The following is a 25688-nucleotide window of genomic DNA, read 5'->3' as shown; positions in this document are numbered from 1 at the left end:
ACTCAATATATAAAAAAAATTAATAACAATTCAATTAAAAGTACTTAAATTTATGAATAACTTGAACCTGAAAATTTTGTATTAAATTAAAGTTGAACTATACAATGCATATGAACCTAACATATGACGACATAATGACACACTGATCTAGATGACAAATTAAAATTAGTTCAATACAAGCAAATCATACAATATATGGAAAGGTGCATACACAATTTTATGAAACTTAAATTAAATGGATTTATGAATTTCATCTTCGAGTGCAACTTCCAACATTGATGTTTTTCATGTGAGAGAAAAGTTATGTATTCGTATTTAATTGATGTATCTATATGTGTTGGAGTCTCTTCTTTCTCACTTATATTTAATTGATCTATACAAAGTGAAGCGTGCTTTGCAAAAATATAAAAAGTCAAAGACATGAAGGATACAAATGCTGCAATTCATTGAACTTAATCATTGCGTTCTCCACAAAATCTGTGGGCTATGAATGTTTACTTACTTATTTAATTCATCATTGCCACACTTCCACTTAATTCACTCACCTTAATTTATTTTTTTATTTCAGAACATCGTTTGGAACCATAATTAATTCATTTAGTTGATCATAGTTTGTCTACTAAAGTTGTTTACCCCAAATGTTTTAAAATCTTAGGGACTCCAACAAAAAAAATAAAAATTAGCATTGTGGTGAGAGAAACAATTGGCTTATTACTAACCAAAAGTGTACGTAAAACAAGGTTCAACCTATCAAAGTTGAAAAAAGATACAAAACTTGACTACAATCTTCATCATCGCCATTTTGGTAAGAGAGAAAAAAAACCTAATAAGCATGTATTATTTTATATAACAAAAGTATACATCACTAAATTGTTAGTGCTGCATTAATAGAAGTGTCAATTTGGTCTAGCTTATAGGACTTGGCCAGCTCTGACCCATGTGGGCTAAGGTCAAAAAAGCCTACATTGAAAAAAAGTACCCATCAAAGAAGTTTACTGGGTGAAAAACTCCACAAAAGTCCTATGGATTAGGGCCAACCTATGTGTTTTCATCTTCAACATAAAAAATTTATTATTTTTTTAAAATATGACGATCCAGACGGACCTAACGACCCAGACAAGCACAACATTTGGGTCCCCCCTAAAAAGAGGCTTAATGAAGAGTGGGTCAAGGGCCAAATTGACACCTCTACACATTAACAATTCTTTTTTTAACCTACAACTTCTTCTACCCTGTCTTCCAAATCCTTTAAACCAATCTTATAACTTCTAAATATTAGTGAGAGGAATTGAACTCATAATAATTCTCACCATTCTTTTCATTTTTACCACTAAGTAACTTTATAATTCTGCTATTAACAATTAGACTTGCATCATCAAAGTCGTCATATCATATTTTACAATACTTTGATAACATTTTATATCTACATTAATTATTAGTCATAAATATAATGAATGGGATTGAATTGAGTATTCAGATCGAAATTGAATGAATTAAACTTAGACATGTGATGGTTGAATTGGTTGAGAAAAGACACCTAGGATGGTAACATGACCTAGTTTGTGGATTTTGATATTGAATATTGGAACTCATTAATGGGAAGAAGGTAACCAAATTATAAATTAAGTTATAAGGTAGTGTGAAGGTATTGAAGGTTCTACACATGACTTGACTCAATGCTAAGTGCATGCGTATCAAAAATTACGTACCTTGTTTCACATATGAAAAACCATAGACATCAAGAAGAATTTAATTATGCATTTAGATGTTAATTAGACTCTAGTGATACTCATTCAATATATGTCTTCCAAAAAGTATCATAATTACTTGGTCCTTTGTTGAAACAAGGAATATGTCGTGAAATGTAATTTTGCGATTGAATATATGTGTGGATATATATTGGTTAGTGTTTAAAGGAAAATGGTATATGGAAACCATTTGATTTTTCTACACCTATCTAACACCTAAAAAAACCCTAATATATTTACTTTTCTATTTAATTCTTCCTAAACTATTTTATATTTGAAATTGAAAATATAATTTTATTAGTGTTAAGTATATGAGTGTCCATATATCATTACCCATGTTTAAAAGTGTTGATTTGTAGGTTAACTCAACCTTTTATTTTGTGTTGTAATGGTTGTAATGACTACACTTTCTATGTTTTAGATAATTATATTATTATTATTATTATTATTATATTTTAAAGCATATGTAACATGTATAATATAACTAGAAAAGATCCTTGTTAGTCTAATTTTTTAGAGGTATGTTTGTTTGTTAGGTTTGACTTCCTAAGAATAAATTAGAGGATATTTGAGCATTATATACTTATTCTCTTCTTTCGATAGTAGTTTCATTCAAGAGTTGGATATTTGTAGGTAGAAACTATTGTTTTGGATTAGATTATGATGATAGCCTAATCTTCATTTCACTCATTTGATGTCTTTAAATGATAAATACTTGTATTAAAATAGTTTAATGTTACACATACATATACACATAATACGCATATCACAAAGTTAATAACTTTGTGTACAAGATTAATGTGACTATCAAGTTAAAAAAATGTCAAAATGTTCCTATCACTTATTATATGCTATGTCATTAGTGGGTTTCCGTATGGGACTGCAATTGTAGGCGATGTAATGTTTTGAGATAAGTATAACTATTACTTAGTTAATGGGTTACTTTTAATATTTTTAACTTGCCCTACTTTAATTTGTGGTGTTTTTATTTTATTGTAATAAGTGTTTACAATGAGAAAAATAATATGCAAGTAAAAAAAATCTTTTTGAAAATAGTAAAAAATTCCTAAATATAATTATTGACCATTATATTTATATATATATATATATATATATATATATATATATATATATATATATATATATATATATATATATATATATATATTAAAAAAACTCCTAAATAAATCTTTCATTCTTTCTTTCTTTTTACAAAAACTACAAGGATTTGTTTACTTATATTAATACTAGAATTGTGGCTAATTCACCTATGTTAAATTTTAATATATTCAAAATTCTTAAATTCAAAATATAATTTTATTGTAAAAATATGATGTTTGTACATACGTAATTTTTATATTAACAACTTCTTTTAAATTTACTTATATGTTAATGCTAGAATTGTGGCTAACTCACCTATGTGAAGTTCCATTATTAAAAATTCTTAAACTTTTATGGACGAATACTTAAAATTATTTAAACTAATGCAAATATACGTAATGAAGATACTTAGTTTATCACTTATAATGCATCATTTGGTACAATTTCGATGATGTTAACATAATATCAAAATAATAACACTTATTTGTATAAAAAGTCATGCATGTGAAAGAGCCAAACCATGCAATCCCTATCACACTTTTGATCCCTTATATTTAAAAACTCTCTTACTTTTCTTCGGACTCAAAAATGTTAATGTTATTGGCCAATTTAATAATCGAAGCTTATATATATAGAAAAATAAATTGCGCATACAGTAAAAGAAGTGGTTCATTCTTCTCCCAGAATCATAGTGATAGATTTAGAGGAATATTATAAACTGAGAAGTGCAAACAAAAAATATTAAAGCATAGAAAAGTAAAGAATTTTATTTTTCAGCTAACTTATGATCCCATCATTGTAATTAGTACTTCATTTTGTTTAACATATCTTCTCACATTTGAAGACAGATTAGAACACTCTACACTTTAAATGCACCTTTTTTTAGTGAAAATGTTCGTGCACTATCTTTCTTCTAATTAGGTTAGTTAACTAAAATTTATATAAAAATCAGGGGTCTAAAGAACCTTTTCGGGATTAAATATGTTTTTAGTCCTTTTTTTTAATCGGCAAAGAATTAAATTAAATTAATAATAGAGTACTTGAGGGGTGTTCTAACTCATTTACAAAAAGATGAGAGAAACTTTCAGTAAATTTTGGAATTAGTCTATTTCAAAATTTTGGACCAATTTAATCCTTCATCTTTCGAAACACGTGAATTTAGTCATTTTAATCAAATTTTGTTAGGTTTATTTGATGTTTCGTACACATTTCAGGATTGTATTTGAGTTGCTTATATTGTTTGACACATTTTTTCTTTAATATTAAATCAAATACTATTATGAAACGCGCTTGAAATGTCAAATAAACTTAACAAAATTTGATTAAAAGAACTGAATTCACATGTTTCGAAAGATGAATGACTAAATTGATCTAAAGTTTCGAAATAGACTAATTCCAAAATTTACTTAAAATTAAGGGACGAAAAACATATTTAACCATTGTTTTATATTAAAGAAAATTAATAATGTTGGGAATTTGTTCAATAATTAATGAGAAATTCTATTTATTATTATTCTATGGATTTATTCATTAGTTTACAACAGAGAAAAATAAGAAGAAAAAAGAAAGGGAAAAAATAGTTATAATGAGAAGGCATTCAAAAAGATTAAAAATAAGACCCTACTTCTGTGGGTTTTAAAAATGTTAACCATATGCGTAGACATATAAGTCAAGGAAATATCATAATGCAAAAAAACTTTAAAATAAAATGCTTGAATATAAATTTCATTAAAGAAAGAAAAAAAATGTTTTTAACATACGAATAACTTTTAAGATTATTAACCGTTTTCATATATTACAAACCTTTTTAATTACATATGTTCAAAACTATTCTAAGAAATATAAATCATTTAACTATTCTACAAATTAAAAAAACAAATTAATTTTAGACTTCATTTTAAAAGTTTAATTTTATATGGAAAAAGATTAGACAATGTTTAAAATATTAATCACATCATGAAAAAAAAAAACGTATGGCACTCATTTCTCTCATCTTATAAATTAAAATATATAACATAGGGTATAGGTAAAATTTTTTATAGTTTAGCAATTCTTGTGGAGTTTAAATTCTAAATATAAAACTATATTAATATTTGAAAAAAAAAATACTACTTGCGTTAATCCACAGTTAGAACAATAGTGTCTTGTAAATATTACTTCTATCTATACAAAATAAATAATTAAATAAAAATACATATTTAAAAACCTAGATTTTCCACTTATCATTCTCTAAGTGAAATATTCCTTGTATACTTATTTTGTAATTAATATTTATGGTATATTTTCTCAACCATGTTAAAACACTGTCATTCTATATTTATTCTTTTATGTGATTCTTTTTAAACTATTATCATCTCTTTATTTTTGTCTCTATATTGAGTTTTAATTCCTTAAAAGAAATTGTAAAATAGCTAAAATGTGAATTTTAATATAATGTATACATTTAATACTTAACTTTATAAATTTTATTACCCAAACGAAGATTATCTTCCACAATTTACGACGAAAAAGTAAATAAAAAAAATACTATAACATTTAAAAGAAATACTCTTATGTCGAGTAGGCCTGTGATAAAGATTAGAAGTTCTACGATATCTCAATGGATGAATAATATTTATCGTTCTGTTACAAATAAGACAACATTTTTGTCAAAAAAAAAAAAAATGAAATAAACAAGACAAAATTTCGTTAGAATATGATGTTACATGGAAATTTATTTAGGTATATTGTTAAACGTGCCTATTATAATAAAATAGATTGAGGGATAGAGCATCTTTTATGTGTTTGGTCAAATATATAATAAGAATATAGTATAAAACATATGAATTATTTTAAAATTATGAGAACGATGAATATGTGTGTGAGTGTGTTATATATATATATATATATATATATATATATATATATATATATATATATATATATATATATATATATATATATATATATTAAATTACTAAATTATTATTAATTTAGTAGAAAAGTAAAAATTTTAATTTCACAATTATTTTATTCTTTGTTTAAAGAGTCCGTATTTTATTACATATTTTTATTTTGTTTTAAGTGTTTATAACTTATTCTATATTTACCAACTTTATTCCAATTTTTAAATTATTTTTCTACTCATCATAACTTTAATTAAACATTAATTTTCTTTGTATGATTTTGTTTAAATAATATATTACATTTCAAGAAAGCTGTGCTTCAATTTTATCAAATTAAATTATAATATTTTTATTCATTTAACATGAGACTATCTAACTATAAATTTTAGTGTTCACTCATATCATACTTAGTGTATTGGATTGTATGAAAAAAAAACTATATTTTTTAATTGGTTATCTAATTTATTTAATTTAAAAAATTCTTAAATTTTTATAATAACTAAATTCACAATCTCTATCATCATTTCTTACGATTTTATTGAGCCACCTTATAACTCCTTAATAATAATAATAATAAGATATCTTATCAATAATTTTATGTGAATATATAATCTTATCAATAATTTCATGTAAATGCCGAAAATAATAATAATAATAATAATAATAATTATTATTATTATTATTATTATTTTAATTTTATGTTAATGTTATATACATACATGATTAAAAAACCGATTATATTACTAATTTACAGTTAGTACTTTTTTAGAAAAAAAAAATATAAGTAGGTTGAACACAGTCTAGAAAGATATGAATTGACTTTATCTGTAGTTGATGTTGGACTTCCAATAAGAATAATAAATTATCAATTGGGTAAATTAAAGTGTATTGAATAGAAATTTTTCTTTTTCTTTATATCCTCACAATCCTTTTTTATTTTGTTAATTATATCGTACCAAATGTTTTCTAGAATTTTCTATTATAGGCCTACCTAAATATCTAAAGGGAATATGTATCGTACCAATATGTACTCTCTTCAATCGGTGGTATCTTACCATACCATATAATAAATAGTTAAGTTAGTGTTGTTTTTAATAAGAAGCATCAATATAATATTGTCATAAATTGATAAATAGAGAAAAATTTGAAAAATAATATATTTAATGCATGGTGAGTGAAATGAGACGTTGCCATCACAACTCCCATGTTCATGAAATGCGCATTATAAGACGATAAAACGATAAGTTTGGTTGGAAGATAAATTAATCGTTGAGTTCTAATCATTTCTTTAGTGAAAATGTTGAAAGCATTACTTTGGTTAGTGATTCCACAACATCAATGTCACTCCTTCGTTGTTTTTGGAGAAGGTTTATGCACTTCATAGAACTAATTTCGATCCTTTTTACTAATTGCCATGATGTTTTAAAATTAAAATTAGCCTTAATCTATGTTGAATTATGTTTCATCATATGAGATATGGTTATTGAAAGATTGTGGTTCCATATGGTTATATGACATTAGTCTTATACATACAAGACATTTGACATCACTTTTACGCCCAAAACCTTAAAACAATGATGTTATGGGTCTTTATTCTTATATAGTGTTTAACTTTGTCTATTCTATTTGGGACTTTGACTCACACTTAGACTATTTCCAACAATCTCCCCTCAAGGTGAGTCCCTTGTTTTTTTATATGATATATTTTCCTTCAGTTATATGAGTGACCCATTTTTTGTTATGGTGATGGTTATGCGATCACTCATTTCGGTGATCTCCTTTTTGTTATGGTTAAGAGGTTAAATTAAAGATAAATAGTTTACACGGTATAATAAATATTAACATAATATGTAAAGAAAAAAATTATTATTTTAGTATAATAATTTTAATTCCTAGTTCGAATTCCTTTAAGTGGTAATATATTTAATTACTTTGGTATTTAATAATTTTTATGAACATTTATTAAAGAAAAAAGTTAGAGTTAATATGTAATTAAATTTGAACAAAGCATTAAAGATTTTAAATTTACAAAGCCAACAAAAAAGCAAAAGATTCATTTCAAGATTAATTGTATCAACGCTAATTTTTCTCCTAATAAACACATTTCTCGATTTCTATCTATCAAATATGTGGTGAACTATCTCAATCATTAATAAAGTTCAAATAAAATTAAAATATTAAAGTTTTTATATTAAAATTATATATTTATTTTATTTTACTAAAAATAAAATAGTTTAGTACTTATATACTGAATCGATTATTTATTTTTAAATTAATTTATTATTGATTTATTATTTTTAAACAATTTAATTCATTTTTTTCAATTATCAAGAAGCTCATAACTATACATTCATCGTTGTCATGTATACAACACTCAAAATAACTTTCTTTAAAAAAAACTAATTGAATGTTATGAATGCATAAAGATAAGACAATCTTGTCATTACAATATGGATGAGAAAAGACAAATAAATATCAACCAATCTTATCAATTTTAATGATCACAATATTTGATCCCTTATTCAAAAAAAGCCTCGAACATGCTTCAACATGTACTACATAATCATTTCCTAAGCTACCACACCAAGAACCTCTTTTTACGAATTTTGGGTGAAACAATCTTGAATAGGACAGATCAAATTTCCACTTTAACTTTAAGATTGTAAACTAAAAATTTAATTTGTTTCATGATTAATTTCATAAAATTATGTTCATAAAATTATGTAAATTTTGAGTAGTGCATTAAATGGTTATGATTATTTTTTATGTTAAACTAAAATTAATGAACAATAGTATATTTAAGTGTAGGAAAGATGGGAGAGTTTAAGACTACACTTAATGAATCGTATCTGAGTGTACAATTCATGAAAAAATTGTATTTTATTTTTGACTATAGATTATGGTTATTAAAGGAATCGTAACCTATAGTCATGAATAGACTACAATTCCTTTATTCAACTGTAGTCTATTATGAATTAAAAAAATATTTTCATTTTAGAAATTCTTACATTTTACTAAACAACCTAAAAAACTAAATCAAGATTTAACAACACTAGATATCATTTTTTAAACAAAAACAAACAACATACAAATTTAGTTTTCATCACTAGTAATGATTTTGAAAATTTCACCAAAAATAGATAGAAATTGATTCTTTAGTTAAATTTTTGTATATTTGTTTGTAGAGTGTATACATTGCACATATTTGTCACAAGTTTTTCATGTTTTTACATTTTATATTTGTTATACTTTCATGTATACAACATTTAAGGTATATGACTCATCATCCTCTAAAATTATCATGATACATACAACAAAAAATAAATCAAGTACATCATCATATAAATTTTAGGGTTTAGGATGAACAGAGGAATGCAAACATGGGAGTGTAGTGCTTGAATGAGAAATGAATCCAACAACAATGGTCACCGTGCAAAAACACCTAAACAATGTGGTCATAGAACAAATGGTGAACGAAAACCACAAACAAAGAGCTCTTTAAACAAATATGTAATGTAAGGAGATGATTATAGAAAAAAATATATATATATAAAATGAGTTTAATTTCCAACTTATGACAAAAATATATATCAAAATATAAAAAATCATTTTAATAACTTAACACAATAGGAGATACAACAAAGTTTGTATAAGCTTGTCTGACTTGTAAAAAGTCAAAAGTAAAATATTAAAGATCTGAAATATAATTTAACAATTAAATTTATCAATATGAAAGTGGGCTAACATTTTTTTTTTTTGAATTTTGTTACCTTTTTACCATAAACAATTTAAGGACATGATAATATATGAGTAATAAGATTCATATTGACTAAGAATGCCATTTTCTATTAGTGAAAATGATTTTGTCCATGCAAAAGCTAACACAATGATATTTCGAAGAAATTGTTAAATTTTATGGTATATCTTCCTATATAGTCTTTAATAGGTTATGAGACTTTACATGAATTTAGGGACTAGACTAAATGACTAATTTAAGAGACAATTTAATCGCTCACAGATTTATTAAAAGCTTCTTTATTAAATCACTTAGGAAGTTCTGATGAAATACAATCATTAGTGCAATTTCTTTATTAAATCACTATTTTCCTTTTTCACTTGAAAACTTTTTTTTATTTGAAATTCGTTATTTTTAAATTATTTCTCTTCTTTTCTACTTTTCGAACATTAGTTTCATATTCTTGTTGAATTTTATTAGTTTCATCTATCAGAATTCAACAAAAGTACTTCCGATTTATATAACGTATACTTCGCTTGCAAGATTAATTCAGTTTAAAGATTACTTTTAAATACATTTTTTTTGGCTTGAAAAATTCATGTCTACTTTATTATGATGATGTTCAGATTTATATTAGCATATATAGCTAACTGCAGTAAATGAAAATGCTTTTTAATAAATTGGGTTGATAAAAAGTTTTTTGAAGGCTTTTTTTTTAAAGAAAAAAAACTAAAAAGTAAATAAAAATAGAGATAATTAATTGTCCAAATAGAGTGTTACTTTTGACTGTTGAAATAGCTAATGGAGTAAAAGGCAACCGTACTAAACTAATTTCCAAAGTCAATTAAGAATGTTGGAGGGCTTCGATGGTGATAGGATGTACGGAAGTTTGGTTAAGATATTTAGTTGTCCAAATTTTTGGATAATTCGGTTTTAGTCAAATACAATTTCAAAAGAAATTATTTAACTTATTGAATTTTAAAAATATAGGTTCAAGTCTCTAGAATTAGATGGTGTTAGCTTTGGTTAAGATATTTAGTTGTCCAAATTTTTGGATAATTCGGTTTTAGTCAAATACAATTTCAAAAGAAATTATTTAACTTATTGAATTTTAAAAATATAGGTTCAAGTCTCTAGAATTAGATGGTGTTAATAGTATTAAAAGAATTAGGGATAATAATGTAGGCTTGGCCCTTAGACATGCAAAAAAAATTCGAGACGGACCGAGATAATGAGTATGTTGGCCTGCAAAAGCCTGATTCACATAACTTGTAGCTCATGGAGGTTGGTTCGTGGTCTGCATAAAAAGAAAACTTGCACTTTAATATATTAGTTACTTTCTTTTTAAACTTCTGCATAAACGTTCTAAATTCCTGTATGAGTGGAAAAAATAAGTGTCATGTATTTTTGAATGTGTTAAAATTTAAAGAATTCATTGTGTATGTCAAAATATGAATATAAATATGATGAAAATGTTGACATAAGATATATTATTTCTTAAATGGATAATTAAGAAATGAAAGAAGAGAGAATGAGAAAGAGTTACATATGGTAAAGTGCATTACAATTTGTAAGGTGGTTTGAAACTTCGTCAAAATTTGCTAAATTGAATTGAAATGTTTAATCCATCAACCTTTTAATCTACTTTGACTTGATTTGTTTAATATAATAAATTGATGGGTTTAAAGTTTGAGATTTAGGATTTAATATAATAAATTGATGGGTCAAAACGGAACAAAACCAATCAATTTGCTAACTTTTTCAATTAAAAATTAAAATTAAAAAATTAATTTTTCTATATTATATTTTCTAAGATACAAATATGTAAATATTATAATTTAAATCACTGATACTTAAGTTTTAATTGTTTATAATAAAATTATTTAATAGATAAATACTATAATCATTTTAATTTATTTCATTAGACGCTAAATAAATAATTAACACCTTAAAAAATATTAATATAATTAAAATTTTAAAAATAAAAAAGTTTGTAATTATCGATCTAAATTTATCATATCCAATTAATATATAAATATACTTCCCAACATGATTAAACATCTCTCACCATAAACTTCCTCTCACAACCTACCACGTCTCATATCATCAAAGAAAATAAAAACACTTAACACTTTTGATTGGGTAGATCAGGGTTTAGGTTTAGACATTTGTATTGTGTCTATCTGAAAAAAAAAAGTTTAATTATTTGTATGATATCTATTTTGGTAGAGATATATTAATTTGATATCCGTTTGTAAAAAAGTGCAATTGCATTTTCCGTGATACCGACAATGTTATGTGTAATACATAGAGACCTGATACGTAATATTTTTTTTTTAAATTAAAAAAAACATAGACTTACACGTGGCATGTTGTTGACCGCGGTAGTCAACTCCGTCTCAAAGAAATCTAATTAAAATACTTTTTTCAAAAGTTGGGATGCACATTTTTTTAAAAGCAGTACCAGATTGACACACTTCTATCAAAATGAGTATCTTACGAATAATTAAACCATAATAATAATAATAATAATAATAATGAAAATGAAAATAAAATAAAGAAAGAAGTATTGATAATGATTATTTGTGATTGTCGGCCACAAAACCCTTGATTTGTGGCTCACCCTATTATTTAGAAGAATAATTATTTGAGTTGAAATTTGTGTGTACGAAACTCGTCCGGTTCTTGCATTATTCTAGGCTGGGGCAAACAATGGATCCACGCGCGCATAAAATGTTTGTGATGATATCAATATCAGTTACCACATTGGTGGCAAAAACTTTTCTTGTTGCATTTATGCTTTCAGACTTAGCATCTTTAAAAGTACAAACTCATTAAACATCATCATCATATTTCTAAAATAATAAAAACATGCATCATTCAATCAAACATCTTCATTCATTAATATTTTTAAATTAAATGTAATTTTAGTGTTTAATTTTTATCTAAAATTTTCGCTTTCTTTTATTTAATATTCTGGTCAGAAAATAAATAGTATAATTATTATTATGTTTGAATAGAATATTTATTTGCATGTATTATGACTATTTATAATTTTGTAAACATGATATTTCAATAAAAAGTTTAATGATATAAAAAAATTAAATAATTACTAAAATATATGTGAAATATATAATAAAATATGTAATAGTAATTAGATTGATTTATCATTGTGTCCAAGAAGTGTACGTACAAATGGAACATGTTATTAATTTGTTTTTATAAGTTAAAATTTTAACATATAGAGTAATGAATATAATTGTGGATCGTGAATTTTGTAGTAATTAAAGTGGTTTATGAATTGACAAAGTTATTTAGATAAATTAGTATATTGAAATAATCATTTAATCAGTATATGAATCTATTTGTCTAATGTATATTATCATACTTGTTTAATCAATGCATCAACAAATTTGTTTAACATGTATTGGTACACATGTGTATGGATATACTTCTTTAATGTGTATTGTTAATACATGTCTAATATGTATTATAAGACCCGTCTAATCAGTGAATGAAAAAACGTGTCTAACATATATTTTAGGACTCATCCAACTAGTGTATGGAGATACTCATCTAATGTATATTGCATGACTCCTCTAATTAGTGAATGAATAACTCATCTAATGTGTATTGTTATATTGGCATATTCAATGTATGCACAAACTCATCTAATATATATTTAGGGATGGCAAAATAATCGGTACTCGCAAATATTCGTGGATAAAATTTGTGAATACTAAATGGATATCTTTAATGGATACCTACGGATAATGGATACGAGTATTTAATTACGCTTCTGCTAATGGGGCAGGTACATGTATCATAATATCTGATTCAGAAATACCCATTAATAATTATAGAATAACCATTTAAAATTTAAATTCATATATTTTTATTGTTTTATTTAGATCTATGAAATTGAAGTTATTCTGTAAAAGTTTTTTTTAAAATTTATATTTTGATGCAATTCATTTAAATTTTCTTTGTTTAAAACACCTAGTTTATTTGCATTAATATTTTATTAAGTAATTTGATTTGAATTTTACTTACAAACTATTTTTTATTTTAATTTATATTTTAAAGATTTATTTTTCAATTATATATATATATATAGATATATATATATATATATATATATATATATATATATATATATATATATATATATATATATATATATATATATATATATATATATATATATATATGGGTATCCATAGGTACCCACAAGTATAAAAAAGAAAAATTATCCAGCGGATAATAGAGTGACTGACCAGATCTATTTAGATGAGGCAGGTACCAAGTAATCAATATTTGTACCCGACCTGTCGTCATCCCTATGCGTATTGTTAAACTCATCTAATCAATTTATGGATAAAATCGTTAAATATATATTCATAGATTCGTGTAAACAATGAATAGACATATTTGTTTAATGTGTATTAATAGACTCATCTAATCTATATATGGACATACTGGTTTAGTATATATTGCTAGACTCATTTAATCAGTGTATGGACAACCTCCTATACTATATATTATTAATCAGTGTATAGACAAACTTGTCTAATGCGTGTGTTGCTTGACTCATATAATAAGTGTTGGACAAAGTTGGATTAATTTACAAAATGGTCTTAATTTTTTTTGATATTACCAATCTGGATCTATTTTTAAAAAAATTACGGATATAGTTTTAAGTCGCCAATTTCATTGTAGACTTTTTCATATTAAAGTCGTTAATGTCATTGGACACTTTAATCTTAAAAACACTAAAGTCATATTTATCATTGACGACTTCAATATGAAGAAGTCTCCAACCGTGGATGTGGATTTTTCACACCCATCTGCGTCTTCTCAATTTTTGAATTCATCTTCATCTTCTCCATTTCCAGCACTACACATATTATTTACACAAAACACATCCACTCCACCATCCTAACCTCCATCAACACTTCATTATCATTGATATCGTGCTTTCCAGAGAAAAGATCATCATAATCAACTTAGATAATTGATTATATATATATATGATATGTTCATAGAGATGCTATTTTCTTATTGCGTGATTCCCAACCACAATTGTAATATCTTGGTGCACGTGTAATAAGATGGAAGTCTTGCATCGTAATGGCTGCTGTGTCTGGTTTGTGGTTCTTTCCCACAATAATAACGTGAAACTTTTTCTGAAAGATAATGGAAGTGGATAGTCTCCATTTTCAAAAACTTGAAGTGGTCTCTGATACAAAAATATCTTCATCTTCGCACGCTGATAGCAGATTCAGTTTTGTTTGATGCACATCATGGCATCCATGTCGTAATGTTGCCAACATTGCTGATGGATTTGACATATAACAACTCTTTCTGGGGCTTGAAACTTAACATCTTCAAAAAGCTTCACATCCTTTGACATTAATTCTCTTCTCTTCTACCATTCATTCTTCAACATTCTTTTTTCACATCAATTACATTCATCTTTATATCTTTTCCAACTCTTCTTTTCTTTCTACCTTAATTTATTACAAACTAAACAGATCATATTGCAAACAATATGATGAAAACAATAATTATTTTTCTAAAAAAAAAATGTAGTTACAGAAATACATTTTTTATTGTAAGTTTTTTTCTTTTACAAGTTACAAAAATATTTATCAATAAGAACTTGAACATGTTTTTGAAAATTACAAGTGTCTTTCATGAAAGAAAATATTTATGATTAAACTTGATATAAGTGATAAAACTGTCCCTTTAATTACATATTATTATTATTATTAATAATAATGATAATAATAATAATATATCATTAATTGCAGACCAAAATTATCTGTACTTTTATAAATTGTTGATGTACAAAGCACTTCTAATCATATTTTACGATATTTTAAAAGAAAATAGTAGTAACGAATATAATGTTAAACTTTTGATTTACATATGTAAATAATATTAAAAGACTAAATAGGGAGTATAATACCATTTAAGTTTATCTTTACAATATTATGATTAAGTATTTAATGATATATGATAAAGTTGTATAATTATTTGTTATGAAATGTTATAAATAATTTATAATTAGATATGCGAACAAAATATTGCAAGTGGACTAGTGGAGTATTTTGGTGAATACAAGTGGAGTAGTGGTGAATCTTTTTTATTCTCAAAAAATAATAGGTCTAATTTTTTTATTAGCTCAGATTATTTTAATTAAATAGGATTAGGAGCTTAAAAAAGTAATCAAATAATTTTCCTAATCTTATTATTAAAAAATAATTAAAAATATATATATAACATTAAACCTGTTACTTTCGTCAGTAATTAAAGAATAAAGAGTTAATTTCCAAAAGTGTATAATATTAATTTTTATAATAAAATATTATATAGTACTTCTTTAAGAAAAAAGACCGATTCTTTTTTATAAAATAGTATCTTCAATTATGATTTTATATTGAAGTTGAAAGTTGAATCCCTAGATCTTAATTGAAAAAAAATTCAAAATGTTAAACTAATTTATTAACTGTTTTTTTATGAAAATGGATCATTAAGGAGGAATGATTGAAAAAAAAAAACACTTGCTTTATTATTTAAAATTTAAATTGCTATATTTAATAAAGAAAATAGTGTTAATAGTGTGGAATAAAGCATTATTAATTATTGTCTCATATATTTGCAAAGCAAAATTTTTACCATTATTGTATACAAATATTAATGACGATTGTTCTTCCTAAATATATCAACCAAAATTTTAATTCCAAATCTATTAGAACTTTGATTCAAAATATCATTCCTTTTTAAACTTTTAATTTTATGATATTAAACCTTTTCTTACCATAGCAAAAATACTCATAATTTTTTATTGAAGAAATCTAAGATAACTTTATTAATTAGTTTTAAAGTATAAAGAAGTTCAATCTTATTTTACGTTTGACCAGTTAAAAAATTAGTCATTTGAATGGTATAAATTAAAATTTTAAAGTGTAAACTTTTTTATAAATGTGTTCAGTCATAAAGTCTGCTACAATGCTCCTATTGTCTTACATGCACATTGACCTACTAGTTTTTTTTTTGGACCATGCCCTTCGTACCATTTTCTTCTGGACCTTGGGCCCATTTTTGGGACCATGCCATTCGTACCATTTTCTCCTATTCCGTTTTGCACCCATGGTTTCCTTATACACCTCAAAGAGGGTGTTCAAAAGAAAAAACTATCCCCTTGCTGTCATCGCTTACTCTCTTGTGTTGCGGAAGTAGAACCATGAAATAATAAAAAGATGACAAAAGTAAAGATGATGTAATTCATTATAAATGTCTTGTGAAGAATAATGAAAAACAACGAAATTAAAATTTTTGTTTTAATACCATAAATTTTTTTATTGTAATAAAACAACTATTTATCCCATACATTTTTTGAGTGAATTGTTTGATAGTGTTAAATCCTTAATCTCATTACTGCTAAATAACCTAAATTAAGATATGATGTATTTCGGTGTTACTTGAACAAGACAATATCATTTTTAATGTTTTTTAATGGTAAATACTATATTAAAAATATATTAATCTAAAAGGATTAAATTATATAATTAAACTAAAAGGAATTTTCAATTCCTTTGGAGAAGTGAACCTCTCCGATTAATCTAATATCTCCTCGGTCTTTGTTCCAAAAATTATATTTAAAAAAAATATAGGTTTAATTAGTGGATGATATTCATTTTTGTTGGGATGTTTCAGTTTGATAGCTGTTTTTGAAAATATGTCAACTGAGTCCTAACTTTTGAAAAGATGCATCAATTAAGTTTTTTTCAGAAAAAAATTATTAATACCGTTAAAAGTATTCATATTTAAAATGACTTCCAAAATTAAGTATTGATATTTATATTAAGATTTAATATTAAAAGTCATTAATATAGTTAACGGTATTATTAATTTTTGTTTAGAAGGGACCTAATTGAGACACTTTTTTAAAAATTGAGACTCGATTGATACATTTTTAAAAATAGGTATCAAATTGACATATATAAACGAAAGTAGATACCATCTGATTAATTAAATACAAATATAATAACGTAATTCGTTAAATATTTATTAATCAGAAGAGAAGTAATAGAGTGTACAAGTTCCTCAAGCTTTTAGTATCCTACATCATAAAATAATGTGTATAGACCTCAACAACATCGAAGCAACGAATCAAGAACTTAGTTCACAACACAGGTGCTATCGAATTCCTGGGTTCGATGTTTCTTATCATAACTCTTCTTGAGAAGCACCAAACATTGAAGATGGTGATGGAAGGTTGGTTTTATGAGGGTTGGAACCACTTTGAAACTAGAACTCAAGATTACACGTATTACCAGAGGCAATCCTCTTCCAGAATCTAGCATATCTTCCATGTTTCTTCCTGCACCGTACATTGCCTTGTTCTTTGCTCCCAATTGCAGTGCAAAGATACTTAAACCACTCTCCGCATAAAGCTCAGGAGCCTGCATTTAGTATACCTCATAACATTATTTATAAGGAATGAAACATATAAAAGTTTATTTCAAAAGTGTCGGAGATTCAACATCGACTAAAGATAAAATGAATATACGTTACAACGAATTTACATTATGGATGCAAATCTTATTTTATAAGATAATTTTGTAACGTTGAGTTGAGTTAGATTTAAAGTTCGTTTCTTAAGATAGTATTAGAGTCAATCAAAGTTTATTCTAACAAGATTTGTTATTTGTTGAACACATCATATCATGTTACCATGTTATCAGACTACCCATTAATATTTAGTTCTACGCTCAAGATGTATAGAATTAGGGGAGTGTTGAAGACTACACATAAACTAAAAATAAAATGAATTTACAACATATATAAGTAAGAGTGCAAACCTTAATGGAAATATCGATTTTCTAGAATTAAATTAGGTTTAAATTATTTTTAAGAAAAAGTTTCACTTGCAGCTTCATGCCAACTTGTACTTCAAATTTTATTTCAAAATATACATATCTATTCTTTAATATATTGATTAGTGTATACTTACATTTGAAAATGCAAAAGGTAAGTTGGAAAATTTCATGTCCATGGTGGGAGGTCGAATGTGAAGACCAAAGAACCTGGATTTATTCTCTATCATTAAATTCAACGAACAATTACAGGTCAGAATCTTTGTTGTCACTCCACTTCTGTCCACCCCTTCTGCTAGTTTGAATTCTGAAAACCTTGCAATCTGCAAATTAATTAACCAACCATAAACATAAAACCATGTATATAATCTGTATTATATGTTAAAGTTCTTGATTTTATAAAACTATTTGATATTTATTGACTTGGGTGTACAATATTTTTATCTACAGTTTTGGTTATGATAGCTGCAACACAACCTAACAGTCAAAAGATAGAAAGCATAATGAAAGTTATAGCAAAAAGATGAAGCGGATAAAGAAAAGTATATCTAAATTTATACAATTATTTCACCTACATTGCTACCTACTTTCATTGTTAGAATTGGGAAATGGTCTAACATATTTTTCTTTATTATATATATATATATATATACTTAATTATATAACTAGAAATAACACTGATGCTTAGTGTTTTTTTTTCAATTAATGCAATTAATTAACACGGGTTCATATTATAGAATTTTAGTGTGTACTTACCTCAACGGAGACATTAGGTGATGGAGGTTTTGTAGCAATGTAGAACACAAGCAAAGCAATTCCAAAGCTCACCAAAATTCTCCACCACATTTGCAACCAAATCCATGCACAAGAATCCGAGTTCCGGTAAGAGAAGTACCTCTTCCACCCCCCTTTTCTCTCTCCATAATAATACTCAAAAAATGACCCTTCTTCTCTACTCTCATTTTCATCTCTCCCATTGTCACCGTCACCGTTAACAATAACAAAACGGTTTACGTCGCCATTTTCAGTGACAGTAACATGACTTCCATCATAAGAAACTTTCTTATGATGAGAGAAGGAGTGACTAGAGCCACGAGAGGAAGTATAACGACAGAGGGCAAAGCGTGAACCTTCGTCCTCTTCATGAGTAGGGTTTAGAGGATGAGTTTCTGAACGAATAGGAGAATGAAAAGTTGATTCCGGATCATTTTGGATGCGAATGTCAGCACTATTGGCGTGAGAAAGAGTAGAGGGACTTTGAACATAGTATGGACAAGGATAGGTTTGATACATAGTTTCATGGTCTTCAACAACGTTGTTGTGGTGCATTGCATTGTGGTTGGACATTATTGTATGTGTTTGTGTTGGTGTTGTGAGTGGTTTTTTCTTACATGGAGAAAGAGGCTTTGGAGGGAGGGGCTTTTAAAAGGGATAAAAAGAAGGGTTGCATTATGAAAGAGTGGCAAAGTGTAGGGCATTTTCTTTTCTTCATGCCTAAAGTTATGTGTTTGGTGCATTATAGTAATGCTTTAGGTGTTCATTAAGGGACATGAGTGCAACTATGGAGGAACATAATTGTTGCTTCTTATTACAAATGTCACTGAAAAAATAAATATTTGTATATATAAAGTAACAAATGGAGAAGTGATAGCCACTCATCGTTAAAAACACCTAAAAACATTAATAAGTTACTTACAATAATAATAATAATAATTATTATTATTATGTAATATTTAGTAAAAGAATAGTTAATAAATAAAAATATTTTTTATTTCGGAAAGTAAATCCAAATAATCCATTTATTACGGAAAAGTTGCATATTGTGCCTCCTATGAGGCATTAATTAATTTTGCTTTACACCGAATTGTTTGTCTTTTCACATCCAACAAATGATAACAAAGTAAGCACGCTTTAACTATAATGTTTCCTCGTTCTAATGTTCTGCAAAAGGTTCAGATCTAACCCTATAAAGATAATACTATTTAATGCCATATTTTATTTTATTTTATTATGATTTAAATTTAATTATTAAAAACGGATTGCCTTTTGAGAACCATTAAAGTGTAAAAGAAAAATAAAATGTGAAATAAACAAATATTCTTCTATAATTTCTCTTACCACAACTTCATCTCGTCTCTTTATGTGTTTATTCATTCTTTACTCTTTCCAAAAATATGTCTAAAGATTAGCGTTCAAGTCAAGAAAATAATTAAGTAAAATAATGTCTACACTTTTATAATATCAGGATTCGGAACTCAAGACATTTGAATGTTAGCTAGCTAGCAATCATGATTCCATAAAATAAAATAAAAAGATACTCCATTTTCATACTTCAAAAAAAGTGTCTTTCATTTCTTCTTCTCTAGCTAGACATATTTCAATTTTCCATGCTAATTAGCATTGTACATACTATAATTAGTCCCTCATCCCAATGTTAATTTGATTTGATTGAAAATTATAATCCTTCTTTGCAAAAGTTCGTGCACCAATATTTTCAACCTATTATGTTTTCCATGATTCAAACTTTCTCTCCATACGAAATATTTAGACAAGCATTCCCTCACAATATATATATATATATATATGAGGAAAAAAAACCTATTTTATAAGTTAAAAAATAAAAATTTAAACAGTTCTATCATTTAATTTATGTGCATGTTAATTTTAATTTATGAGTTTTTTCTCTTAAAAGTTTATTGTAAAAAAATGGTATAATTATCGATTTGATCCTCCAATTTTTCGATTTGGTTCAATTTGGTCTCCAAATTTTTTGAAGGTTTAATTTGGTTTTCGAATTATTGGAAGTTTCAATTTGATATCTTTATTTTTTAAAGTGATTTAATTTAGTATCTGCTGTTATAATCCGATTAACCGCCATTGGTATACGGGTAGTTGTCACTGTGCAATAGAAATATGGATGAAGTTGTTAATTGGATTTGTTTAATTGTTGGGTGTAGTTTGTTAGCAAATATGCATAAAATAAGATAAAAGCATAAATAAAAGAATTTCCTGAGACGTGTAAAAACACTGCCCTTAAGGATTTATCCGCAGTATATGCGCAAATCCCCCAGGGTACAACATGAACATCTCGGATATATTTCGAGGATAACAGAAACTAGCAAGATAAGTAACCCATAATATAAGAGAATAGAGAAATAAGAAAAGGAGAGATGAGAAAAGTTCAGACTTGGAAGAGGATTTAAGCTCCTATTTATAGGTGGTGAAAAAATACAAGCTCGAAGTCTAGTGTGGAAAATAATATCCCATAAAATGTGGATGTGGGATCAACATGTGGAGGAGATCTCGATGCACCATCCTAAAAAGGAGGGAGGCTTGCTCATGTTACAACTATTATTTTTGCAATATTATTATAAATATATAACATAGTTAACATCATTTAGAGATGTATTAATCAAGTGTATTCAATATGGTACTAAATTGATTCATTTTAAAAAATAAGTGTACCAAATTAAATTTTCTAAAAATTCAGGAACCAAATTGAACAAACTAAAAAAAATTGGAGACCAAATTAATAATTATACAAAAAAAAAATTTGTTCAGACATATTTATAATTAAGTTAATCATATATCTCGTGTTTCTTGCTCACAATAAATTGGATAGAGAAGTTCATGCTAAAGCACAGAAATGTTGGATGAAGTTTAGATTTAGAAAAGTGGAAATGTGAGGAAAATATTAAGAGTGAAGTAGAGATACAATTTAATAAACATTTCTTCCTTTTGAAGTGAAAAACAAAGATTGTTGTCCATGTTGGCCATATATACTGTAATGATTGTGAGATAAGAATGAGAAGATTGAGCAAAATAGAGTAATTAATGAAGAGGGTATCTTTTGCTTTTGTACCAAGACATTATGAATCACACCTCTACTATCATCATCATACATGCCAAACGAATATATCCAGTGTTTCTTTTTATGATGGGTCATTTTTTATCTGGCTATGACAAAGTTTGCTCTTATGTTCATGTGTCTTAACTTTGGAAGTTTGTTTTATACAGTGTTATTTAATTTTGGATTAAATATGTTTTATCCTTCAAGTTTTAACAAATTTTGAAATTAGTCCCTTTTCGAAATTCTATACCAATTTAATCTTTTATCTTTATAAATGTGTGGATTTAAACATTTTTATTAAATTTTGTTAAATTTATTTGACATTTTAAACGCATTTTATGATAATATTTGAGTTAACATTAAAGCGAAAATGTGTTAAACAACTTAACAAAATTTGGTTAAAAAGACTAAATTTAAGCACTTTTAAAGATAAAAGACTAAATTGGTCAAAATTTTTGAAGAAAGACTAATTCTAAATTTAACTGAAACTTGAAGGACAAAAACATATTTAACCTTTTAATTTTTATTAGAAAATAGACCTTAAATTTAATTTAATATTAGAAAAATCAACTTATATTTATGTTAATTCTATCTCTAAATAATGCTGAATCTTCAAACTAAAGAAGTTCTTCATAAAAAAATAAAAAGTCAGAAATTATTGAGTGGTAATGTGTGAGCATAGATGGATCCAAAGAGGGACAATATGATTCTGTCAGTCAGTCTGAACTCTTTTTAAAATATGAAAGTGATGCATATCAAATTACCATTTTGTTGATAGTATAAGTGAATATTTATATATATTATAAAAAAATTCTTAATATAATTATATATATATATATATATATATTGATTATAGAAATTGTAACTAAATGATAAGTACTATATACCGAAAATAGTTTGGGATGTTTTTAAATGATTAAAATATAGAATTCTAAATTACACGTTGATAAATATTTAGGTCACTAATAAAATGATTAAGCAATTAAAAGATTAACATGAATATTGGCATTTAGTTGAGATCAAAGCAGGCAAAAATCTATTTTTAAATATATATAAATAAATGACAATTATAATGTATATATTATTTATTATTACGTACGTATTTATTTCTTGTATGACTTGTATTAGAGTTTCTTTGCAAATATCCACCGATTTAAACATTTACTATTACTAGTGAAAAAACCACATTTTCAATGATAAATTACATCTGATCAAACACACTTATTATAAATAAAAGTATATTGTTATAATTTTGTAATTTAGTGTACAAATATTACATTAATTGGAGCGGTAACTAATGTAAATGACATATATTCATCATGCGATAATAGAACTTCATCGCGGTTTGAAAAAAAAAATGAAGTATTTTAAGATGGTATTTTTTAAATTATTTGTATAACTATAGACTTTGGTCTTAAAATAATCAAAGCCTGTACTGGTAACTAAAGTATATAATGATGCAATGATAATTTTTAAAATATTACATAACTATTAACTCCAGTAAAGAATCGAAGACAAGAATTATACAAATATTTTAAGAAATTTTATTGCGTTTTGAAATATTATAGGTGTGTGTAAGTCTTGATAGGTTATGTTTGAAATGTTACATCATTGTTGTTGTCTTGGTTGTTGGTTCCTATTTGAATGGTTGATCTTGATATCGCATTCTTGCTCTTGCTCTTGCATTTGATAGAAACCTATTGCTTTAATTTTTTTTTTTTTTTATGCTTCAGTTGTCTTACCCATTGAAGCCTATTTCTGAAGTATAGGCTTCGATCGAGAACTAAAGCCTAAACTCTTTTTTTTTATCCTGTCTAGATACACTTCAGTTGTAGAACCCAGTGGTGGATCTTGACTAATATTTTTGGGGAGCCAAAATAATACAATCAAAATTTATATATTTAATTATTGTTACTAAGACAAAAATAATGAATACATAATTTAGTATGATCGTAACTATAAAAGAAATCATACATATATAAAGGATTGTTATTTGTTCCTTCATATTCTTCAACTCATCAAATAATTGAATCAGAACTAAAATCTTCAGCTATTTCTTTTTCAATGTAAATAAATATATTGTTGACAAGAATTTTATCTTCCATTTTTATTCGACAATCTTAATTTGATAATTTTCATTACAAAAAATATTTTTTCTATTATAACTGTAGAAACAACATACATAGTTCACATGTAATTCTTTGAACTTTAAGAAAGAACTTCTATTATTGAACAATTGAGTCATTAATATCATGATTGGTTCAGAATATAGGTGAAAAAGTTGAACTTGTCATGTTTTCATCTTCATGGATAGTTTATCTTCTATCAATTCTAAAATATAACTTTGTTCTTTTATTCTTTATTAATATAATGTTCTTTTTAAAGTTTAAGACTAAAAAAATAATTTATCATAATCTAATAAAAAATTGAGACGTAAATACTAAAAGAAAAAATTTGTGATAATCAAGCTACAATTACAAATCGGTTATGAAAAAACAAATAGTACAACATTTTTTTCTTTTATATTAATAAAAGATGAATATACAAAAGGTTCGTGAGATAAAAAATAATATTATTAAATTAATATTTCACCATCAAGTGAGATAAAAAATATGTTTTTTTGTCAATAATAAGAGAACAATAAGAAATGAGAGTAGAAATAATGATTTTTTCTTTTAAAAAATAAAAAAAAAAACAGGTAAAAATGAAAGATGAGAACAATATGTGAGAAATTCAAAAGATAATTAAAAATTATTTTAATAATTATTTTATTTTTTATTATATTTGATTTCAAATTTATTATTAACTAATATATATTATGATTTATTAATAAAATAAGAAATATTTAATTTAATTCTCATTGATTCCTTGTATACTACACATAATTTAAAAAATCTTAAAATACTATACATAATTTTAAAAATATCAAAATTTGTAACTATATATATCAAAAAAAGAATCAATTTTTGAAGGGGTCATTCCATGATTGTTGAGTGAGTCAAGCCGGTCTGTTTCTAAACACGGGTGTATTTACAATTCTATGAATAAAAAAGATCTTATTCTACTAATAGTTTTCTTACTATGGATTGTTTGATTAATGATTAAATAGATCTTAATTTTGATTACTACCGGTCTAAGGGATATATATATATATATATATATATATATATATATATATATATATATATATATATATATATATTGTCGTTTTATTTCAAAAAGGATCAAATTTCGTATGAAGATACTCTAAATATAAAATGACTCCTCGATGCGTTGATTACCACTTAACTCTACTATTTGAATATTACAATTCGTCTACCGGCAAATATTAGGAAAAAGTCGGGTTATTCTATTCCACCTCTTAGAAAGAAAAGAACTGAAATCAAAATATTTAATAACATGGCGATACATTTATACAAAACTTCTACCAAAAGCATATGCAATGGAACTGTAGACAGTCAAGAAAAATTCAATCCACGAAAT

The 25688-nt window shown here is 25.6% G+C and overlaps 1 protein-coding gene across 1 annotated transcript; it reads right to left on the bottom strand.

Annotated features, from left to right (window-relative positions):
* Nucleotides 1-17448: 17448 nt before the first annotated feature.
* LOC114179167 (delta-latroinsectotoxin-Lt1a protein) lies at nucleotides 17449-19840 on the bottom strand. The gene is made up of 3 exons (XM_028065408.2): nucleotides 19112-19840; nucleotides 18493-18678; nucleotides 17449-17941 (listed from the first exon to the last, which is right to left on the bottom strand). The coding sequence occupies exons 1-3, from the start codon at nucleotides 19700-19702 to the stop codon at nucleotides 17657-17659; spliced, it is 1062 nt and encodes a 353-aa protein (XP_027921209.2). The 5' UTR covers nucleotides 19703-19840; the 3' UTR covers nucleotides 17449-17656.
* Nucleotides 19841-25688: the final 5848 nt, after the last annotated feature.

This window comes from Vigna unguiculata, chromosome 1 (genome assembly GCF_037176805.1).
Source record: "Vigna unguiculata cultivar grain cowpea cultivar isolate G323 ecotype 2 chromosome 1, ASM3717680v1, whole genome shotgun sequence".
NCBI lineage: Eukaryota > Viridiplantae > Streptophyta > Magnoliopsida > Fabales > Fabaceae > Vigna > Vigna unguiculata.
Note: the sequence above shows the minus strand (reverse complement) of the source record. Positions and strands in the feature narration are given on the sequence as shown.